The sequence below is a fragment of the Anguilla anguilla genome, chromosome 19 (genome assembly GCF_013347855.1).
Source record: "Anguilla anguilla isolate fAngAng1 chromosome 19, fAngAng1.pri, whole genome shotgun sequence".
NCBI lineage: Eukaryota > Metazoa > Chordata > Actinopteri > Anguilliformes > Anguillidae > Anguilla > Anguilla anguilla.
In genome coordinates this window covers 17475219-17497718 of record NC_049219.1, presented here as the reverse complement: position 1 = coordinate 17497718, position 22500 = coordinate 17475219, and the positions used below count along the sequence as shown (strand labels likewise).

The window sequence follows — 22500 nt, the reverse complement described above, 5'->3', positions numbered from 1 at the left end:
TGCACCAGGTGCTCAAGAGGTAACCGCACCTCATGGCCGAGGACACGGCTACTGTCCCTTTACTCAAGTAGCTCATTAGCAACTCCCCTGTGTGTGTGTGTGTGTGCGTGTGTGTGTGCGTGTGCGTGTGCGTGCGCGTGTGTGTGCGTGTGCGTGTGCGTGCGCGTGCGCGTGTGTGTGTGTGTGTATTCACCTCATTACCTGGTGTTCCCTGCAGGGAAAACCTGCTCAACATCCTGGTGGTGGTAAAGTCTCTGGGAATGGGCTTTCATCTTCCGGTGGATGGGATTCGCTCACTGTCCCTTGTGAGTCTGTCTCTCTGTCTGTCCGTCTCTCCATCTGACTGTCCTTTTGTATGTCTGTCTGTCTGTCTTTCCATCCGTCTGTCTGTCTGTCAGCTGATCTTACATCTCTCTTGTGATTGGCTCATCACATTCTGCTCTTGATAAATGCATTGGCATGAGTGCTCAGCAGAAAGCAAAACCTAAAGCTTGAGACCTTTTTTCTTTCGTCACTGACAGCGTGGAGTGCAGGATCTTTACAGCGTGAACGAGAACATTCTCACAGCTGCAAAGCACTATGGGTATGAGGTCATTGACACCTTCCGCATCACAATGGGGCGCTACAAAGAGTTCCTGCAGGGGAAGTGTGCCTGCCATTTCCATGAGGTAACAACCATGATATGCGCTGGTCATTCCCCCACATCAGCACCTGCCTCATCTTATCTGCCCATTTCACTTCTCTTATCTCTGTCAGCCATTTTTGTTACCATATGAAGTAAGAATTACTAAAAGTAAACTGTTAACAACAGCATGCCATTTAATAATGCTTTGGCTTATTCAGATAAAATGCTGTCTGAAAAAAAAAAGTGTATTTATGTTGCTTTTTAGTATGGCGCAGTCCTGGTGCATTGTGGGTAGTCGGTGAGGTTGTGTGGTCTCGTTGGGCAGGTTGGGAGGCCGGCGTCCTCCCCAGCGCCGCTGCACAGACAGATGAAGCTGTTTGGGCAGGGGGAGGAGGGCAGAACCGGCCCCAGCACAGCCGGGCCTCAGCAGGACCAGCGGCCCGGACCCGGACCCGGCTCGCCCTACCACGTGCACGGCCCTGTAAACCAGGTTTACTCTGAGATCCTGCTCAGCCGCCTGTGCGCCAGCCCGAGAAACAGCACCCTGCGGCCCCACTGACAGCCTACGCACCGCACTGTGTGTGAGAGAGTGAGAGAGTGTGAGAGTGTGAGAGTGAGAGAGTGTGAGAGTGTGAGAGAGTGAGAGCGAGTGTATTACTTCCATTATCCAGTCAAAACCTATGGGGAGGGAGGAGCCAAAAATGATTGGGGGGAACTGATGGTGACTCGGCTGAAAGAGGACCTTTACGGCACTGCCCTGCAAACACTTTAGCAAGAGTGTGAGACCATCTCGCCAAACTTCACCAGCCATTCCCGCCAATCATCACCAGATATAACCGCCAACTTCACCCGCCAATCATCACCAGATATAACCGCCAACATCATGCAGTCCATTTACCATTTACATCACCGCCAATCCCGCCAAACACCACCCGCCACCATCAGCGTTATTGCACGTGCTGGTCCAGCCGGTCAGTTAGGTAGTGTTGCCATGGAGATGGGACAGTGTTCTTAAACCCAGTGATAGTGAGAGGCTTCTGGGAACTGTGACGGGTGCAGTAATTTAGCACAACACAGGAGCATATATGATCTCTACAGCTAATCCCTGGGAATTTTATTTTGACAATGGGGGGCGGCTATACACAATGAAGATGTATGGGGAGAAAAGCTAACGCTAGGTCTATTACCGTATGTTACCTTATAGCTGTTACAGCATCGCAAAAAAAAAAAACGTTTTGGGGGCGTCGTGCGAACTTGGTACACGCGCACTACGTAGGCTTCCGATGCCAAAAGCGCTTCTCAGAGCCGTTTTTCCAGTGTGAAAGAGGACTTTCACAGACACGCTGCACACGTCTGGTGAAATCCGCTCCTTTAACCCCGCATACCTCAATCTTTCGCGTACGTTTCTCATGTATTCCAAACCAAAGGTCTTTCTGCTAATTTTTTTATACTGTCATACAAATGTCTTATCGTGCCTCTATATAATAATTTTACATTTGTATATATTTTTATACAGATTAATGTGCCTTTGTTAATGCTCAGAGTAAAATATGTTTACAGAATGGTTAATTGTATGTACGTGTTTATATGTTCTATCGGTTGCTGCATGGTAAAGATTATAGAGTTGAGGCCATTGGGCTCAATCCAGGAATTGGTTGTATAAAGAATTTTATTTTTACAGAAGTATATTGAAATGAACATCCAGGAAGTCAATTGTGTGTCAGAGTGTAAAGAGAGAGACTTTTAAATCTGGATTTGACCCCAGCCCTTTTGTGTTGTGTGTAGACACGGGGCGTGAGTGACATTTCGTATTGAAAATTAATATTCCGACAGATGCAAAGTGATTTTTCCAGCAGTATGAATGGTATCGTAATGGTTCCGTTGCTCTAGACGTAGTCGGTTAATATTTCAGTCGATCTGGCTTCGGCTCATAACTGAAATTCCACATGCCGTTTTGAAGCCGCTTTTCATTTCAATGTGATCATATGTGCGCGTTATACCATATAAAACAGGAAATGTATTCGGCAGCTTATGTTTTGATCTGTAAAACATGCGTAATATGTCCATGTAGCTCTACATGCTTACATTAAAATGTATATTTTCCTATGGTTCCTGTCTGTTTCATTATTGGTGGGCGGTGGTCGAGGCGAGTTTCACCCTCATCACTGCATAGCACTTGGTGAGGAATGCGTCATAAAAATGCAATTACTATAATTATCTAATTTCTAAAGTACGTCTGTAAGAATGCATTCACAATCATTTATCGTATCCGTGCAATAATAAATACATAATAAATGTTCCTTTTTGTAAGTAATTATTTAAGTTATTCTATGCAAATGCACAGAAGTAAAAAAAAATTTAAAAAGCAAAATAACCTTTTTTCTCTCGTTCCTCAGCGCGTGAGACAATATGAACGCATTTTTGCACTGCGTATGCATGGTATTTTTGGTGGTGACTACGTCATTAGTAGCGAGGTGTCTAGCCGCCACGTAGTAAACCCCGCCAGATTCACTCGGCGTTATATTCCCAGTTCTGTGACTGGCCGCAGTCTCGACCCAGGAAGCCCTAGAGCCAAACCCGGGAAAGCCTAACTATGTTTTATGAGTTTGGTTTCCTGCAACCTGATCAGTTCCTTGCAAGTTACATAGATTTACTTCTGCTGCAAAAAGCATATGGCTTGGGCTAATGATCTTTCTGAGTTGGGGCTCCTCAGCCACAGAAAGATCATTTTGGCGGCACTGAGATTAAATACCCACCTGCATACAGTCCGCTCTCCCATTCCAGTTCCCCGCGCGTCCTCTGAAGTGCTTTGAAATTCGTAGTTTACACAAGTACGCGCACACATACCCCGTTCGGAGGTCGGGGAAATGTACACTAAAAAAGGATAGTCAAAACAGACAATTTTCCATCTGTAATTTCAGAAACACACACTAATTTGGGAGAGGAAGAAACTTTAAATATTTGTGTAGAACATGCTTTCTTCGTGTTGTCATGTGCTTACTTGGGTTTGTATTCTGAAAATGAACGCCCCTCTACATACATAGGCCAGTAAACTCATGCACTGTAGCGGCTACGTCTGCCAATTAGCCCATTAATGTTTTTTCCCAGTTTTTCCCAATTTGTCAAAGTCACCAAAATATCCAGTATTTTACAAATAAGAAAGGTGTGAAGGTATATTTAAAAGCAAAAAAGTTCTGGAACTGATTTTTTTGGTCCATGAACACTGAAGATTGGCGTTTCAATTTAGATAGCATTTGTTCTGATTTTCAGGTCCTGACATGCGGTCACATTTTACTGCCTACGTCCGCGCGATTTATACACTATCTTTCTCAATCGTGAGATTTTATTTATTTATTTTTATTAGGCTAATGCATTTATTTATTGGCATCTATTATTTCTTAATTTGCTGGAAATGTTATTGCAGAAAACGTAATTCATCGGTATCTCAAGATTTCGTGAATTTATTTTCTAACCTGGGCACATAATATTACAGCATACTTGTTTTGTTTTATACCTTTTTTCGCTTTTTAATATATTGAATAAGTTAAATTGTGTTTATTCGTGTTTGTGCTTGTTTAGGAGGTGTATTTGGACCACCACTGCTGATCTTAAACTTTACAAATGTTGCGGATATCGGCCTTTCCATCCTGTTAAATGATAGGCTAATACTGCAGCATGTCTTCATATTGTAGAATTTTAAATATTTTTGTCAGAACACCCCGATAAAACCTAGGCTGCACAAAAATAGAATATAAATTAAAGATTAAAATTATTACGAAACATTGAATTAAACTACATTAAGGTCGTTTCCCAAAGAGACTGCGAATGGGTTCCGCCTTTATAATTAATTTTGCAAGAGAGTATTCGGGCACAAAACAGATTAAATGAAAAGGTAAAACTGCAACAGTCCAATTGAGGTTACAAAATCTGCCCATCAAAGTTTACGCGCTGCGGTAATATTGTCATTTCGAATAACAAAATAACTCTGCAGCAATGGCAAAAGATAGGTTACAATAATAATATTGAAGAATAGGACAATAATAGCAAAAAAAAAAAAATGAAATAACAGTCAAATGTAACTTAATTGAACAAAAACAATAATACAATACATTATTTTGTTGGATTAATTATTGTTTGAAGTTTTATTACCTATATTTTATTTTAGCAATTCCATTTTTTAATTTCATTTCATAAATTTCTCATGTTAATATGTGAAGCCTATTTTATGTGTTAATCTGTTTCTATTGAAGTTGCAACTTCAATATATAGGCCTATTAGTACAACCTGAATTATTATTATTATTATTATTAGTAGTAGTAGTAGTAGTAGTTGTAGCAGCAGTATTTTTGCCACAGATTTATCAGAGGGTTCCGAATGTCTCGCTTGCGTAGTTCTCTGACTGTGTGTGGGTATTTTTCCAAGTTGCGCTTCAATACTCTTCGCGGCCAACCCAAGAGCCAGTGTAAAAAAACAAGATTCCTAACGTCATCAAATTACCGTACAAACAGTCAAGACTTCTGAATATTAATATTCACTCTGGCCAATCGCAGTCCAGGTGTCAGTACGGGGGGGGGGGGGGGGGGGGGGCCGTTCAACTGAATTCCGCTGGACCAGGATAAAACTGATTGTTTCCGTAAAAGGAATGAGGGTTGATCCTTTTGCGGCTGCACGTCGTTTAATAGATGCCAAGAAAAAGGATTACTGAATGAAACTACGGGCAGAACGGTAAAACCACAGTCTGATTAAGTGGGCTAGGATGTAACCTCAAGAAGTTTTAAACAAATCACTGGAATTTGTGCTGCGTCGCCATGGTGTCCTTATAAATGTGAAGGTCATGGATGGTCGTGCTGATTTGGGAATTTATCAAATGTGCGTGGTTCTTCTCGTCTTATTTTCGGTATGCCCCCTCCTCTGTCGAGGAAATTGGATGTAAGTAATGAGCAAATGATTCCGGAGTCTTCGTTAATGCTTTGTGATTTTACCTCACATTAAAATAAATTTATTTAGCCTGCATTAGCCTACACGGTTAGTTAGCAAACTACAAAGATGCATATTTAACCTGTTCACTGGTCTGTGTCAGGTGGCTGGGCGTTATGTCCGCGGGAGTGCCTGAGAATCTGGGATGCGAAAGTCTACCGCTCACGAACGAACAGAAGGATCTGTGCAGAAGAAAACCGTATCTCTTACCGAGCATCAAGGACGGCGCGCGCCTGGGTATATCCGAGTGCCAGACGCAGTTTAAGCACGAGCGGTGGAACTGTTCCACCACCAAAGATCTGTCCGTCTTCGGATACGAGCTGAACAGTGGTGAGTGACAGGGGGATCCGTCGGCGGCTGCAGTCCTGTTTGAATTAGGCTAGTTACATTAGGATCGTTAGATGCTGCGCATTCACCATTGAAGCTGTGGGTGTTTATATTGTGATGCATTGATTGGTTAAATACTTGCGTTTTTTAATAATAATAAATCTGATTTGTTTTAACTTACCTTCTGTTGATATATGAAAAATAATCACATGCGCACAAGGGGTTCCCTGTAAACTCAACTTCCTTAATTTTGGCTGCATGAAAATTTATGATCTATTCTTCATTTATTGGTAAAACTCTTATAGCTGTGTTTGACACTGTAAAATTCCCAGTGTTAATTCAACTCTAACATAGTTCATATGGTCTTACCAGAGCAGGGTCTTGTGTACTCTGTAAGAGTTGATTTAACACTGGACATTTTAATGTGAAGACAGAAGTCTAGTGCAAATTTGCAATTGAGGAATACAGAGCTGACTATCTGGTCAGTCTAGGGGATCTGTTAGCCTGAAGCTCTCCCTCAGCAGGGCGTGGTTCCTGTAGCTGGGCAGTGATTCTGACTGTAGGACGTCAAGCAATTTCTACAGTAGTGACCCTTGACCCCTAGCCCAAGTCGGTGTGCTATTGTAAAGCGTTGGGGACCTTTGGGCTGAAAAGCATTGTGATGATTGGCTGGGTGCAGGGACGAAGGAGACGGCCTTCATCTTCGCGGTGATGGCGGCGGGGTTGGTGCACGCGGTGACGCGGTCCTGCAGCGCGGGGAACGTGACGGACTGCGCGTGCGACGGCGGCCTGCCGGGGCGGGGCACCCCCAGCGGGGGGGGCTGGCACTGGGGGGGCTGCTCCGACCACGTCCAGTACGGCTCCGCCCTCAGCCGCCACTTCATCCACCGCTCTGCCTGGAACGTCTCCGCCCCGCACGGACACGCCCCGCACGGCCACGCCCCGCACGGACACGCCCTGCTCGCCATGAACCAGCACAACAGCGAGGCCGGCCGACAGGTGAGGGGGGGTGGGGGGGGAGGGAGATAGAGAGAGGGAGGGAGGGAGGAGGGGTACAGATTGTGAGTCAGGCAGTCTCAGAAGCCTGCGTAGCTTTGGTCAGTCGCTGCACGGCGAATTCCACACCAGGGCTAAAGTACAACAGCCTTCACTGCTTTCAGCTCCGACAAAATAACATAACCTCCCCCCATCTGCCTCGCCTCCCCGCCCCCCCCCACGACTCATCTAGGGGTCAACCAGAGTATCCCCTTTCAGTCCCTCAGACCTCCTTACCTCTCCTTCCATTTCCTGGAAATCTCTGACTCCTGCCTTCCCGAAACACCACTACTTAGTTTGACTCGGACACAAGTGACGGATGTCATCTTCCCTGGCTCATCGTCCGGCAGGGAAACCCTTGGGTTTATTCATCACGTGTACGGCTGTGCCTGCTTGTGTGTAGCTTGTGGGTCTTTCAACATTTTTCGCCCCTCCCACAGGCCGTCGCCAAGACGATGTCCACTGCCTGTCGCTGCCATGGCGTCTCTGGCTCGTGCGCGGTGAGGACGTGCTGGCGGACGCTGGCGGCGTTCGGGCGGGTGGGGGTCTTCCTGAAGGAGCGGTACGAGGCGGGGGTGCAGGTGCAGGGCCGGTCCGAGCGCGCCGTCCGCAGGAAGGAGAGGGCCCGGCGGCGGGTCCCCGTGGCGCCCGACGAGCTCGTCTTCCTCCGCAAGTCGCCCAACTACTGCCTGGAGGACCGGCGGCTGGGCGTGGCGGGCACGCGGGGGCGGAGCTGCAGCCGGGCGTCGCCGGGGCCCGACAGCTGCAGCCTGCTGTGCTGTGGGCGGGGCTACAACACGCGCCTGGTGCGCCACGCCCAGCGCTGCGACTGCAAGTTCGTCTGGTGCTGCTACGTGCGCTGCCGTCTCTGCGAGAGCGTGAGCGACGTGCACACCTGCAAGTAGAGGCTCCGCCCCTTTCCCTAGCCCCTCCCCTGGGACACGCCCCTTTCTCTAACCCCTCCCCCAGCGAGCCACGCCTCAGACCACTGGGAGCGGGCTGTGATGTCACTGCAGTCCCCCTTGCGCAGACTCTGGGGTTCACAGACGAGCAGATCGACAGGTTCACTGTTAAAAGGATCGATTTGGATCAGGTAGAAGTGCCTCTGGGGGCAGAGCATTTGTGAGTTTGTGGTTTTGCCATGCCATTAAAAGGGAACACAAGAATTGACTAGTAGTGAATCTGTGAAATTACATTTTGCAAATCTTAAATAAATTATGGTAGAAAAAATAAATTCTGGTACAACGTGGTACTACAGACAGGACTTTATTTGGTGTACGAAGTGACAAGTTTTTTTATTAGAATTAAGGCACTTTTTAAACATCGCAACCACAGCATTCATTAATTCAGTCATGTTATACTGCAGAATCCAAAGTTTGATGGTTTGGAATGAATAAAAAGGGGATTTTCAGCATCTTTAGCCTGAAGTTTGCAGTTAAACAACAGTATGTTCGAACGTAGATTAAAATCAGGGGAGGTTTTCTTTAAGTGCTTCGTTATGTAAAGACAACTAAGCTACTTCTGGAAAGTTAACATGTTCAGTCTGTACAATTTCTTAAAGAATAAACTCAGCAAGACAGAAAAATATATAAGAAATTAACATATTAAGGAATGAACATATTACTTTTTTATATTTTATATACAATTTAAAGTGGCATTATTTTTTTATTTAATCTATTTTGAAGCATGCATTGTTTGACAGTGTACATTTTTAAAGCAGTCTGTTTACTTTTGAATGCCTGTCGTAACCTTGCTGTCGTTTTGCCGTGTTCGTTCCATGGTTTGGGGTGAGCGGTGGGGTTATCAGAAGCTCCAGTATTAGTAAGATAAAGCCCTTTGATCCTCTGGGTTTTTTGTGTGTGAAAAGCCGGCTCTTCCCTTCCTCTGTCTCCGCCTGTCGTCTCTTCGCTCTGAGCGTGGAGCAGTGGCTCGTCAGAAGTGACAAACCAGTGCTGAATACCGCAGGGGCTTTCTTTAAAGGGGCTGAAGACTAACAGCTCATCCTCCATTTAAACACACCAGAAACAGCGTACAGCGGGAACTGAATCCACTGACTTTAAGGCAAACAGACTGAAAGACTGAGTTGTTGGTCGTGATACAAATATATGGAATTCAGAGTCTGGAAAAATAAGAGAAATTTATTGACAAAGCTTAATTTTTATGCATCTTTTGGTCAACATATCAGCACGGCAAACTATTGCTGAACAAATGTATTTTTGTATTTTTTGTAATATTTTTCAATAAATTATTTTATAACACCTGTATATGCCAGCATTACAGTCCTTTCAGTACTTGAAGTGAATGATTTTGAGTTACGTAACACTGAGTTCCTGGTAAAACCTCCCAGCCAGCGCATTATACACTAGCATCTGCCATCTATCCACTAAACCCGGATGAAAGAACAGAATGAGGTCTGTCAAATTAGTTCTCTCAGACACAACAGTTTTTTTTGCCGTGAGCTATTTTGACAAATTAAGGGCAGGAAAGACGCTCATATGTGCAGGAAGTATTTGCAGCGCTGAAAACAATATCCCACGACAGTAGCTTTGCTGGGTTGTCAATTACCCAGTCAATGATGAGATCTCCTGGTTTCCATGTTGAAGCAAAGGGACTGTGAATATGTCATTGACAGAACAGACAGATGAAGAGAGAAATAGAGAGATACAAAGATAACTTTTTCCTCCTTTTTTCATTATTTACAGAAGGCTGGTCGATCAATCAGGTTTAAAAGGTAAGATGAACTCATGTTTGGGTGCTGGTGGCCATCTTTATGTACACACATTTAGGCTGTGTGGTGTCATGGTGTGAGCTTCTTTAACGGGCAGATGACCTCAGTCTGGAACTAATGCTGAGAGCGATATAAAACAGGCAAACAAGGCCAAGCAGTGGACATTAAAGATAGAGAACCATGTTTTTAAAAGCCATATTTTTATTCCCTAGAAAGATGGATTTTATACCTCTGTGGTTCCTTTTTTTCCCGTTAAGTGAGATTCCTATTAAGCACACTTGCCAGGATGGTTTGCTTTTGCTTGTAGACCAATGTGGATATTTTCTTGTGAACATTTCGAAAGAATAATTCGAATATTTGAACACAATAATCAGGATCGAGAACACGAACGTTTGTCTCCCTCTACTGGACAAACCACTGCAGCAAAATAGTGAGCTGGGCATTGATCCCAATTATAGTGGAAAAAGTTCGGTGATTTGACTACCAGCGGTGAAAATCATATCTGCTCTTCAGCAGGAGAGAAAAGTAAATGAATCCTTTGAGTTTCTATGGCTGTTTGCATTCCAAAACTTTCCAGCAGTGGTTCCCAACTCTGTTCCGGGAGACCTGCCGTCTTGTCGGTTCTTATTTGAACCACTGAATTGTATAATGTAGTTCATTGATTGAGTGTTACAGTGATTACGTCTTTTTGTAGGCCACCACTGTAACGCTTAACACACCTGAGTCTACTAATCAGCTCCACGAGAACTCGAGCCGTTGAATGAAGGGGTGATTTTTAGTTGGAGTGAAAACCTACAGATCTCCAGGAACAGTTGGGAGCCATTGCTTTTCAAAATTTAGCTAAGCTTCAGCAAGACAAACTTTTTGTAGGGCTGTTGTATCACAAGCATTACTGCCGAAGAGTTCCCCGGCTAAATGGCTGTCCACAGACCTTTGTTTGGCCGGGTACTTCAAACGATGAAGAAATTATGGAAAGTGAAGCTAGGTCTAGCGAATTTATTCAATTCAGTTTAATTTTTATATTCCCCCTTTAAACTTATCCGTTATGCTGTCCGTCAAGAAAACAGGTGCTTTCTTCAAGGTCGAAGATAGCTACATCACCTTGAGGTGAGACATTTTTGCTAATTTCATGTATGGACGTAGGCTATTATTTAAAGAACTGCAGTACTTACTGTAGGTGGCCTTTGCCAGTGTTTTCCATTAGAGGAAGATAGCCGACGCGAGCATCCCTATGAAATAAAGTCTTAATAAAAATTTATTCAGACTTGTTTTAATGCAGGCCGATATGTAGCTTCTGCGTATTTGGTGGAAACGTATTTTATTACGTAAATACATTTATTCTGATAAACAACATTAATTAAAATGCTTATGGTGTTTTTCAGTTTTCATGTTGCATTTCAGGGTTGTCAGTTCATTTAGTAAAAATGACGTCTCCCTGCTGCCAACGCACCTTGCTGGCTACTAAAAATCTGGGGTTCCCTCTGATTAGACTCAGGCTTTATATGCTGCTGGCAGTGGGTTCAAATCTCTGTACAAGTGTTTGTTTAAATTTTCTCATTCATTCATGAGGTCAAAGTGTATGATTTATCAGCATGTTTGGCTCATTTGAGAAATTAAGTACAGTTTTAAGGTTCTTGTTTTGTAACACAAGGCTGAGGCTTGAAGCACCTGCTGGAGTCTATTTTCCAGTGTAGGCTTTTTCTTTTGGTTCAACGGGATAATGGACGCATCTGGGTTCTGTGGCGTATGATGGACAAGTCCAAGCAGTGAGAGTTCTGAGCTGATGATGTGCACCAGCAGCTGTGGGGTCAAATCCCTCTCTGTGGCCAGTACGCAGTTTGACTGTCATCATCATGAAGTGATGTTTGCCAGTTAGGGACAAACTGTTTCCTCTGAAGACAAAGTAGCACACACAGCAGGGTACTCGTCTTATAACAGTGTCCTGGGTTCAGACTGATTCACATTGGTGTTTAAACAAGCTTTTGTTGCCCTGTGCTTTTCAAATTTCAAAGAGCTGACCACTGGTTTAATGATTTAAATTTACCTGTGAGGACCGAAACTCTCTTGTCCCTCCATGAACTCTCCGTGTTTGATGTTTGGGATGAAATGGGGTGACGGGAAGTTTCACTTCAACAGTTAAAACCAGTCAAGTGTGGTCCTGCGATAACAGCGTTATGGCGGAAGACAGGAAGTGGAGCGTTTGAAAAACACACCGCTAATGCCGCAGGTGGAGAGTCCTTCTCTGTGCTCAGAATGTTGGGCTAGCGCTGGGTCGACCCCGTGGCAGTTCTCTGTGCTCAGAATGTTGGGCTAGCGCTGGGTCGACCCCGTGGCAGTTCTCTGTGCTCAGAATGTTGGGCCAGCGCTGGGTCGACCCCGTGGCAGTTCTCTGTGCTCAGAATGTTGGGCTAGCGCTGGGTCGACCCCGTGGCAGTTCTCTGTGCTCAGAATGTTGGGCCGGTGCTGGGTCGACCCCGTGGCAGTTCTCTGTGCTCAGAATGTTGGGCCAGCGCTGGGTCGACCCCGTGGCAGTTCTCTGTGCTCAGAATGTTGGGCCGGTGCTGGGTCGACCCCGTGGCAGTTCTCTGTGCTCAGAATGTTGGGCCAGCGCTGGGTCGACCCCGTGGCAGTTCTCTGTGCTCAGAATGTTGGGCCAGCGCTGGGTCGACCCCGTGGCAGTTCTCTGTGCTCAGAATGTTGGGCCGGCGCTGGGTCGACCCCGTGGCAGTTCTCTGTGCTCAGAATGTTGGGCCGGCGCTGGGTCGACCCCGTGGCAGTTCTCTGTGCTCAGAATGTTGGGCCGGCGCTGGGTCGACCCCGTGGCAGTTCTCTGCCTGTAGCAGTGACTAAGCATCTGTCCCAGTCCACACCGGGGACCTCTGGCGCTGGTCCTCACGAAATGAACCCAAAACTCGTGACGGATCACGACAGCGGCACAAATCATAGATCAGGAAGGCGGGGGGGCCGGGGGGGGGGGGTGCATTTTCGCCCGACCGAGAGCAATTTACATCTAAGGAAATCCTGTCATTCTCTCCTCGCTTATTTGAACACCAAACGGCCAGTATTCGGCCTCCTCTTCCTGCTGCTGACGCTGCGCAGCGTGCTGTGGGGAGGATGCCAGCTCTACTCCAGGACTGTGTCACAGGAAGGAGGCCTGGCCTGGCCGGGCTGGTGAGGGGGGCGGGGGGGGGGTTGAAAAAGGCAGTGGCGGTAAGTGAGAGGGCACACACTCCAGCGAGATGCCTGTGCGAGGACACGGCCCGATCATGGACCGCAGGACGAGACTCTACCCTGGCACCCTGACCCTGCTGGCCGTCCTCATCGCCCTGGGACTGGAACCCTGCTCCGCCGCTCCCCCCGCCAAGGTGAGGCCCGCTGCAGCTGCACCACACCGGGAGGGGCCCATCCCCGGGGGGTCCATTCCTGGGGTGTTTAAGACCAGCTGTGGCGCAGTGCTAAATGCTGTGAGACTGACCAGGCTTGGCACAATGCTCTTTATCTCACTGCGATCGCTCCTGTGCTGATCGCTCCTGTGCTGATCGCTCCTGTGCTGATCGCTCCTGTGCTGATCGCTCCTGTGCTGATCGCTCCTGTGCTGATCGCTCCTGTGCTGATCGCTCCTGTGCTGCTCGCTCCTGTGCTGATCGCTCCTGTGCTGCTGATCTCTGCTGCTGGAGCCTCTCTGGGGCGCGAGGGTCCGGCGGTCACCGCGGCGACGGGCACTTCACTTTAGCGGGTCCCGTGAAAGCCGCCTGCGTCTGTTCCGGGCTTCTCATCTCTCAGCCAATCACGCTGGAGGATGGCGCAGCAGTGTTCCCCCCACAGCGGCGCTGGCCCTGCTGTAAGGCGCTGGCCTCTGGGCCAAGGGGGACGCGGTGGTTTTGGCATCTGAGGCTTCGTCTGCAGAGGTATCGGAGGGATCAGGAAGGGTCGTGGCTGCACGCTTGGGAGATCAGTCGGCTTCTGCCCCCCCGACAGATGCAATCGTTATTTGTTTCTTTCTGGACATCCTGTTTACTCTGGAGCTGCAGAATGCAGAAATGGCGGCTCCGTTAGGCGGTAAACACGCAGAGCCACGCGGCTCTGAGAGAGGCTGCCTGTGTTTCTGTCCGACCGGAAAGACCGGGGAGGCTGTTTCTCTCACAGAAACCAGAGGAAGAGAGCTTCTCATGTTCTTTCTGCAGAGTCAGATTTGATGTCCTTGTTGTGGGGAATGATAACAATGAAGGGTGAGAGGTCATCTGAAAGGTCGTTCATCGCGTCTTTTAAACTCCAGTGGGTAGAGTCGGTGCTCACTGAAAGTGTTATGAATTCATTCAGTGATTCTCAACCTTGGTCCTGGAGACCCACTGTGTGTGCTGGTTTTGGTCATAGCAAATCTCTCAATCAATTAAGTTTGTTGGAAACGTGTTCTACCATAATTGTGTGGCTAACCGTATTTTAACTCAATGGAGGTTTGGTTTGTTGCCATTTGCTGTCAGCAAACTACATTCATTTTACAGAGATGGCTGCAGTCCACTCTCCCAGCCTAACTAACCCTCACTGATTTCACCTGTCAGTTTGTGACTAAATCAGTTAAGAATGGAGCCTCTTTCTATTGGACTTATTTGCCATACGGTACAGTATATGACAGTTGGTCTGACTTCCTTGGATGTGAATATGGGATATTTATTTTTAGGGCATACATAACAATTTCTGGCATTCATTAGCATTTTATTTAGAGTAATGTGTTCTATAAACAGTCTTTTCTAAGAACATGAAAAAGCTTCAATAACTTGATGTAGACATTTATTTCATTCCCTTGTCTTTAACCACTAATAGTATGTCACTTAATGCGGCCGTGATGACATGACAGGCCACACCACATTTGCAGTTAATGACAAGCATTTATGAATGTTAATGTAGTGCTTATGTAGGGGTTATAGTGCTCTTGTGAAGGACCACTTGGAGAGAGTGTTACCTGATTCCCTCACTCCTGCACTCCCCCCCCGCAGAACCGCTGTGACAAGGTGGTGACGGTGACCACACAGACCCGCTGCCACTCCTGCCTGATCAGCGCCTTGGTGGACTGCCCCAAGGGCTTCAAGAAGAGGAGGCCGGGGATCGGGCAGCCCGGCTGCAAGTGAGCGAGCGCGAGAGCGAGAGAGAGAGAGAGAGAGAGAGAGAGAGAGAGCCAGGCTGAGTAAACAAGCCCACGTGCTTACGTTCGCCCGTTAGCTGAAATGCCCGCAGGTCTGCGCACGTGCGTTTGAGCTCTGCCCTCTGAGGCTGGCATATGTTTCCCATGATCCCCCTGGATCAGGATTGAGTAGACACCGTGCAGACAAGGCAGGAAGTCAGGGTGAATGAAAGAGTGGCAGTTTGTTTTGTAGTCATTTGAAATCCCGGCTTGTCAGCTGCTAACGCGGTGTTTCCCTGGCTGTGTGGTGCTGTGCTTTACAGGTACACCGTCAGCACGGCCAAAAACATGGGCCTGTCAATCAAAGGCTGTTCGCACGAGTGCTTCAAGGATGTCCTGGAGCCCCTGTGCTGTCCTGGTTACTGGGGCACGGAGTGCATCGGTGAGTTTAACAACACATGAGATGCTAATCAGTCACTGGCTGTCCCCGGCTGTGCTGGTGAGTTAAACAACTGGGCACAGAAACACTGCCCAGCCATGTCCCCAGCAGTGTTCCTTCTCCAGATCAAAGGGCCATCATGCGCCCATGCCTCCAGTAGTGCTGCTCCAGATGCAGATGCCCCTGTGCAAAAGGAAGTGCTGGAGGAGCGAAAGGGAAGTGGTCTTGGATGGTGTTGTGTGAGTGAAAGTGGGGGAAGGCACTGGGTTTGTGTTATTATCCTCTGCCTCCTGCTCCTCGAGACAGGAAACTCCCCGTCAGGTGTGTGTTAGAAGTGTGTGTGTGTGTGTGTGTGTGTGTGTGTGTGTGTGTGTATGTGTGTGTGTGTATGTGTGGTGCAGGGCAGTGCAGAGCGTGCGTGTAGAGAGGAAACAGCAGGCCGCAGTGGAGCAGGGGACTCGCACACGTCCTTCCTCCCCTCTCTCCCTCACCCTCGCTGGCCTTCTGCCTTACAGGAATGTGCTGACAGCATGTGGCCCAAGGTCCAGGACTTCCTCTGCCTGCTCCTGTGTGTGTGTGTGTGTGTGTGTGTGTGTGTGCATTCTTGCATTCTTCATCACTCTCTTATCTATAGTACTTCCAGGAATGCTCCTGCTCTCCATATTAAACCCAGTTCCCCAGGTTATGACTCAGGTGGCAGTAGGTGGTGCCTCAGTTAGTCCGGCTGTGTGCGCGCGCGCGCGCGCGCGTGTGTGTGTGTGTGTGTGTGTCTGTGTGTGTGCGTGCGCACGTGCGTGTGTGTGTGTGTGGGTGTGTGTGTGTGCGCTTGTGTGTGCGCGCGCATGTGCATGTGTGTGTGTGTGTTCGCGCGTGTGTGTGTGCGCACGTGCGTGTGTGTGTGACTCAGGTGGCAGTAGGTGCCTCAGTGAGTCTGGCTGTGTGAGTTCAGCCCATCCTCTCTCTACAGTACAGCAGCGTGTCTCAGTCACAGGGGGCTTTACTGGAACCACCTGACTGCTAACCACTCACAATGAAGCACAAAAGCTTTTACTAACCATTTACTGATTTCTCATCTTTCACCCCCTCTGTATTGCTGGTGCTTTTATTCATTGCTTTTAATAACTATTTTACTGTCACGATGTATTAATATGTTCCTTTCAGCATGGCACTCAGCCATTGTTTTTTTCAGTTGCATTGTGCTTTGCCTCTGGTATGGGTCATTTCTTTCTGTGTAATGTTGCTCATCCAAAATAACTGTATGCCTTGTGTTTGTAGTGTCTGATTAAGAGGCTCCAGCTCTGGGGCAGAGGGGGGAGGGGTTAGAGCGGGACCCCAGCAGAGGGGCGGGGGGGGGGGGGGTGATTTACGGGACTCATAGTGGGACAGAAAGTGCTGATGCTCACAGTGTTCTGCTCTGGAGGAAACGCTCGCTCAGCCCCCTGCTCCACTGACCCTCAGACCCTCAGACCGGCCGGGGAGGAAACCCACCCCAATAATGGGGGGGTTATCAGTGACCTGCACAGGGGTCAGCCCTAGAGCCTCTCCTGCCTCCAGCAGTGCTGCTTACTCCAGCCCTGGGAGGAACACGCTGAGCACAGGGATTAGTGCTGAGCACAGTGGTTAGTGCTGAGCACAGGGATTAGTGCTGAGCACAGTGGTTAGTGCTGAGCACAGGGATTAGTGCTGAGCACAGGGATTAGTGCTGAGCACAGGGATTAGCGCTGAGCACAGGGATTAGCGCTGAGCACAGGGATTAGCGCTGAGCACAGGGATTAGCGCTGAGCAAAGTGGTTAGCGCTGGGCACAGGGATTAGTGCTGAGCACTGTGGTTAGTCCTAGGCACAGGGATTAGTGCTGAGCACAGGGATTAGCGCTGAGCACAGGGATTAGTGCTGAGCACTGTGGTTGGTGCTGAGCACAGGGATTAGTGCTGAGCACTGTGGTTAGTGCTGAGCACAGGGATTAGTGCTGAGCACAGTGGTTAGTGCTGAGCACAGGGATTAGTGCTGAGCACAGTGGTTAGTGCTGAGCACAGGGATTAGTGCTGAGCACTGTGTTCTCTAAGGAAGTGCTGTTCTGTCTGTCTGCCCGTCCGTCTGCAGAATGCCCGGAGAACGCTCAGAACCCCTGCAACAACAACGGCGTGTGCTCAGACGGCCAATCAGGCAACGGCACCTGCGCCTGTAAGGTACGCCATGTGTCTGCTTGCCCCCCCCGTAAAAACACACCTGTCCCATCACACACACCTGTACAGGGAACACACCTGTCCCATCACACACACCTGTACAGGGAACACACCTGTCCCATCACACACACCTGTACAGGGAACACACCTGCTCCCATCACACACACCTGTACAGGGAACACACCTGCTCCCATCACACACACCTGTCCCATCACACACACCTGTACAGAGTGAGGTTAATGGAAGCTCAGTGATGGCTGAGTGAGGTTAGTGGAAGCTCAGTGATGGCTGAGTGAGGTTAGTGGAAGCTCAGTGATGGCTGAGTGAGGTTAGTGGAAGCTCAGTGATGGCTGAGTGAGGTTAGTGGAAGCTCAGTGATGGCTGAGTGAGGTTAGTGGAAGCTCAGTGATGGCTGAGTGAGGTTAGTGGAAGCTCAGTGATGGCTGAGTGAGGTTAGTGGAAGCTCAGTGATGGCTGAGTGAGGTTAGTGGAAGCTCAGTGATGGCTGAGTGAGGTTAGTGGAAGCTCAGTGATGGCTGAGTGAGGTTAATGGAAGCTCAGTGATGGCTGAGTGAGGTTAATGGAAGCTCAGTGATGGCTGAGTGAGGTTAGTGGAAGCTCAGTGATGGCTGAGTGAGGTTAATGGAAGCTCAGTGATGGCTGAGTGAGGTTAGTGGAAGCTCAGTGATGGCTGAGTGAGGTTAGTGGAAGCTCAGTGATGGCTGAGTGAGGTTAGTGGAAGCTCAGTGATGGCTGAGTGAGGTTAGTGGAAGCTCAGTGATGGCTGAGTGAGGTTAGTGGAAGCTCAGTGATGGCTGAGTGAGGTTAGTGGAAGCTCAGTGATGGCTGAGTGAGGTTAGTGGAAGCTCAGTGATGGCTGAGTGAGGTTAATGGAAGCTCGGTGATGGCTGAGTGAGGTTAGTGGAAGCTCAGTGATGGCTGAGTGAGGTTAGTGGAAGCTCGGTGATGGCTGAGTGAGGTTAGTGGAAGCTCGGTGATGGCTGAGTGAGGTTAATGAAGCTTACAGGGTCAGGTTAGGGTTCCTGCTTTTCTCATGTCTCCTGGTCCCCACAGGCAGGGTTTGCTGGTACGGCCTGTGAGGACTGCAGCAGCTCGTTTTATGGACTCTCCTGCAGCTCAGGTTCGAACCGAAAACAGTTATAACCGTCTTGCAACCTTCTCATAACCCTCTCACAACCCTCTCATAACGCTCTCATAACCCTCACACAACCCTCTCATAACCCTCACACAACCCTGCCTGTCTGCCTGTCTGTCTCCAGTCTGCAGCTGTGTCCATGGTGTCTGTAGCAGCGGTATCCATGGTGATGGGCAGTGCACCTGTTTCTCAGGATACAAAGGCCTGAGGTGTGACCAGCGTAAGTGTTGAGTGTTTTGTGTGCAGTAGTGTTAGCGTGTTGAGTGTTTTGTGTGCAGTAGTGTTAGCGTGTTGAGTGTTTTGTGTGCAGTAGTGTTAGCGCGTTGAGCATGCTGACCGTGTTGAGTGTGCTGACCATGCTGAGCGTGTTGAGTGTGTTGTGTGCAGTAGTGTTAGCGTGTTGAGTGTTTTGTGTGCAGTAGTGATTACAGTGTTGAGCGTGCTGTGCGTCTCTGTCTCTGCCCCAGAGCTGCCGGAGTGCGCGTCCCTGCAGTGCTCCCAGAATGCTCGCTGCAGCGAGGACGCGCTCACGGGCCAGCTGCAGTGCAGGTGCCTGGCGGGTTACCAGGGAAACGGCGTCCAGTGCACATGTGAGTCACCTCTAGGGCAGGGCTGAAGGACCGCCCCTCACTGCTGAGTGGAGCAGAGCTCCTGCCACTCACACATACACACCAATCTGACACCACTATAGAGAGATCTCTCAGTGACGTGTCTTCCTCCCCCTCTCTCAGCCATAAACCCCTGCCTGCAGAACGTCTGTCACTCAAAGGCAGTCTGCGCCCACCTGGGGCCCAATCAGCACTCCTGCACGTGCATGGCGGGTTACCGTGGCGACGGGGTGGTGTGCATGGAGGTGAACCCCTGCCAGACCGACTTCGGCGGCTGCTCGGCGGAGTCGGCCCACTGCGTGTACAACGGTCCCGGGAAGGTGAGTCCGGCGCTCCCAAGAACGTTCCCAAACACACTCCCAAACACACTCGAGTATGCTGCACAGCTGTGATCCGGCTGGGTGTTGGTTCTGTTCCCGCAGTCTCACTGTGAGTGCCTGGAGGGGTTTGAGAACCTGACGCCTTCTGGGGCCTGTAGCCTGAGGGACGCCTGCATACCCGGGTTCTGCAGCGCCAACGCCGTCTGCACCACCACCGGACCCGGCACCGCTCAGTGAGTGTGTGTGTGCGTGTGTGTGTGTGCATGTGTGTGTGTGAGTGAGTGTGTGTGTGTGTGCATGTGTGTGTGTGTGTGTGCGTGCGCGTGCGTGTGTGTGCGTGCGAGTGTGTGTGTGTGTGTGCGTGCGTGCGAGTGTGTGTGTGTGTGTGTGTACGTGTGTAAGTGCCCGTGTGCGTGTGTGTGCGTGTGTGTGCGTGTGTGTGCGTGTGTGTGCGTGTGTGTGCGAGTGTGTGCGAGTGTGTGTGTGTGAGAGAGATTTGTGCGTGTGTGTGCGTGTGTGTGTGTAAGTGCCCGTGTGCGAGTGCGAGTGCGTGTGCGTGTGTGAGTGTGTGTGTGTGCGTGTGCGTGTGTGAGTGTGTGTGTGTGTGTGCATGTGTGTGTGTGTAATTGCCCGTGTGCGAGTGCGAGTGCGAGTGCGAGTGCGTGTGCGTGTGTGAGTGTGTGTGTATGTGTACAGTATAGGGCCTGGTATTGCAGTGCTTATCCTGGTTAATTGGGCTGGTGTGGGTCCCTCTTGCAGGTGCGCGTGTAATAAGGGTTTTATCGGCAACGGGAAGCTTTGCTACGGCAACATCATGCAGCGGCTGCAGGAGCTCAACACCGAGCCCAACGGGCAGTGGGTCGGGCAGCTGTCCAATGCCATCACTCTGTTCGGTACACAGACACACACACACACACACACACACACACACACATGCACACACACATGCACACACACACACACACACATACACACACACACACAAACTCCCATACACACACGCACACCCACACACTCCTATACACACACACACACACACACACCTATACGCACAGACACAGACACACACACACACACATGCACACACACACACACACACGCACATGCACACACACACACACACACACCTACACACACGCAAACACCCATACACACACGCACACCCACACACACACACCTACACACACACACGCACATGCACACACACACACACACACACACACACACGCACATGCACACACACACACACACACACACAGACACACACACACACACATACACACACACACACACACCTATACACACACACACACACACACACACACACACACACACACCTATACGCACACACACACACACACACACTCAGCAATCCTCTCTCTGCTACACCCTTCCATCTCTCTCTCACTTCTTTAATCTCTCTCACTCCTTCCCTCCCTCTCTGTTTGTTTGCAGAGTCCACCATGTCCTGGCCCCTCTCCTCTCTGGGTCCCTTCACTGTTTTCATCCCCATAAACAAGGGCTTCAAAGGCACATCGGTGAGACACACAGCTCCCCTGCGTTTGCGTTCCCCTGCTCTGCGCACCACATGCACGTCACACCAAACACTTGTTTTTGCCTTATGAAAAAATGATGAAACTGTCCATCGACCGGCGTTTGAGTGTGGAGCTCCCTATTAAGGGTTTCTATCAGTAATTCTGATTTCAGATCAATCTCTTATGATTTCAAATCAGATACTGTAACTGTTTCAGTATTAAGCTTCCCTCTGTACTTTAAGGAAAGCTAAAAGGCTGAACTTATATTGTGGGTGAACAGTACCAATTAAAGTGTATATTTCACATCACATGTTCGTGAGAGATGCTGAGTTCTACTGAGTTTTCATGTCTGGTGCCATGGAGCAGTTTGACGGAAGGGGGCTGTGCTGGTCTGTGTGCTCTGTGTGCTGTACCAGGTGAAGGCCCTGCTGGATGACCCGATGAATGCTCAGTACCTGTGTAAGCTGCACGTGGTGGCTGGGGAGCTGTCCCTGGAGGCTCTGAAGAGGGGCGATGTGTTCTACACCCTGACCGGGAAGTCTGGGGAGGCCGTGACCACCGATGAGGTCAGAGGGGAAGGGGCGGGGCTTTTAGGGTGTGAGAGCACTGGGGCGTTACAAACTGGAACCTCGGCACGGCCAGTCACAAAGCTTAGAGACTCACCTTTGACCTTTAGACTCAATCACGTGACCTGGGAAAACGATGACTTTATAATGAGTGGTCATTTGGGGATTTAAAAGGATGGTTTGGAATGAGTTAATCTCGTTAGGCGTCTGTCGCAACAAAGATAATATTGTAATAACCCCTCAGGGATGGCTGTTGTTGCACATGACCGTTCTTTACAGTCACATGAGGAGGCGTAGAACATGTGTGACAGGAGCTTCCTCCTCTGCTGCCTCAGCGCAGACCGCTTCCTTCCTCTGTCCTCCTCCTGGGGAGGAAACGCAGCCGCTGCTGTGTGCCAGAGGAGAGAACCACCGCTTTCCTGCTCCAGACACCTTATAAACCGCTCCTATATCAGCCCGTATCCACACTGTACCACCGCTTTCCTGCTACAGACACCTCATAAACCGCTCCTATATCAGCCCTTATCCACACTGTATCCACACTGTGTCCACCCCATATCCACACTGTGTCCACCCCATATCCACCCCATATCCACACTGTGTCCACCCCATATCCACCCTATATCCACACTGTATCCACCCCATATCCACACTGTGTCCACCCCATATCCACACTGTGTCCACCCCATATCCACCCTGTTTACTGCGTGTGAAACCCATGGCATTAGAACAGTCTTCATCACACTGAAGCTGAGAAGGGCTTTGCAGCTAAAGAGAACTCTGCTTCTTGATGCTTCTTGATGACATCATGCGTATTGCTGGGCCTGTGTAGTGTGGGATTCTCAGTTGTGCCACTGTGAGGCTTTCTGGTAAACGGTAA

General features: G+C 49.1%; 3 protein-coding genes across 6 annotated transcripts in view; all 3 read left to right on the top strand.

Moving 5' to 3' along the window:
• cped1 (cadherin-like and PC-esterase domain containing 1) overlaps positions 1-1503 on the top strand; it is a 35883-nt gene extending 34380 nt beyond the window's left edge. For 2 of the 3 annotated variants that reach the window (XM_035402502.1, XM_035402501.1), the window contains exons 19-22: positions 1-19; positions 218-305; positions 522-668; positions 951-1503. The exon at positions 1-19 is cut by the window's left edge and continues 83 nt beyond it. In XM_035402502.1, coding sequence (XP_035258393.1) covers positions 1-19; positions 218-305; positions 522-668; positions 951-1184 — 488 coding nt within the window. In that variant the 3' untranslated portion in view covers positions 1185-1503. The remainder of the gene's footprint in view (positions 20-217; positions 306-521; positions 669-950) is intronic. The other variant, XR_004763752.1, reaches the window with a different exon arrangement.
• Positions 1504-5214: 3711 nt separating this feature from the next.
• On the top strand, positions 5215-12167 carry LOC118218776 (protein Wnt-16-like). Its single transcript, XM_035401449.1, has 4 exons — positions 5215-5554; positions 5706-5932; positions 6609-6928; positions 7405-12167. Exons 1-4 carry the CDS (start codon positions 5460-5462, stop codon positions 7867-7869), a joined length of 1107 nt encoding a protein of 368 aa, XP_035257340.1. The 5' UTR covers positions 5215-5459; the 3' UTR covers positions 7870-12167.
• Positions 12168-12882: 715 nt separating this feature from the next.
• stab2 (stabilin 2) overlaps positions 12883-22500 on the top strand; it is a 35505-nt gene continuing 25887 nt past the window's right edge. The window contains exons 1-12 of one of the 2 annotated variants that reach the window (XM_035401421.1): positions 12883-13057; positions 14687-14814; positions 15135-15253; positions 17353-17438; positions 18510-18576; positions 18716-18811; positions 19059-19181; positions 19323-19519; positions 19622-19752; positions 20279-20412; positions 20975-21057; positions 21471-21620. In XM_035401421.1, coding sequence (XP_035257312.1) covers positions 12932-13057; positions 14687-14814; positions 15135-15253; positions 17353-17438; positions 18510-18576; positions 18716-18811; positions 19059-19181; positions 19323-19519; positions 19622-19752; positions 20279-20412; positions 20975-21057; positions 21471-21620 — 1440 coding nt within the window. In that variant the 5' untranslated portion in view covers positions 12883-12931. The remainder of the gene's footprint in view (positions 13058-14686; positions 14815-15134; positions 15254-17352; positions 17439-18509; positions 18577-18715; positions 18812-19058; positions 19182-19322; positions 19520-19621; positions 19753-20278; positions 20413-20974; positions 21058-21470; positions 21621-22500) is intronic. The other variant, XM_035401420.1, reaches the window with a different exon arrangement.

Coding starts and splice junctions, on each gene's coding strand:
- LOC118218776 (XM_035401449.1), top strand. CDS start 5,460: ATGGATGGTCGTGCTGATTTGGGAATTTATCAAATGTGCGTGGTTCTT. Junction 5,933..6,608: donor CGGATACGAGCTGAACAGTG/GTGAGTGACAGG, acceptor GGCTGGGTGCAG/GGACGAAGGAGACGGCCTTC. Junction 6,929..7,404: donor ACAGCGAGGCCGGCCGACAG/GTGAGGGGGGGT, acceptor CCCCTCCCACAG/GCCGTCGCCAAGACGATGTC.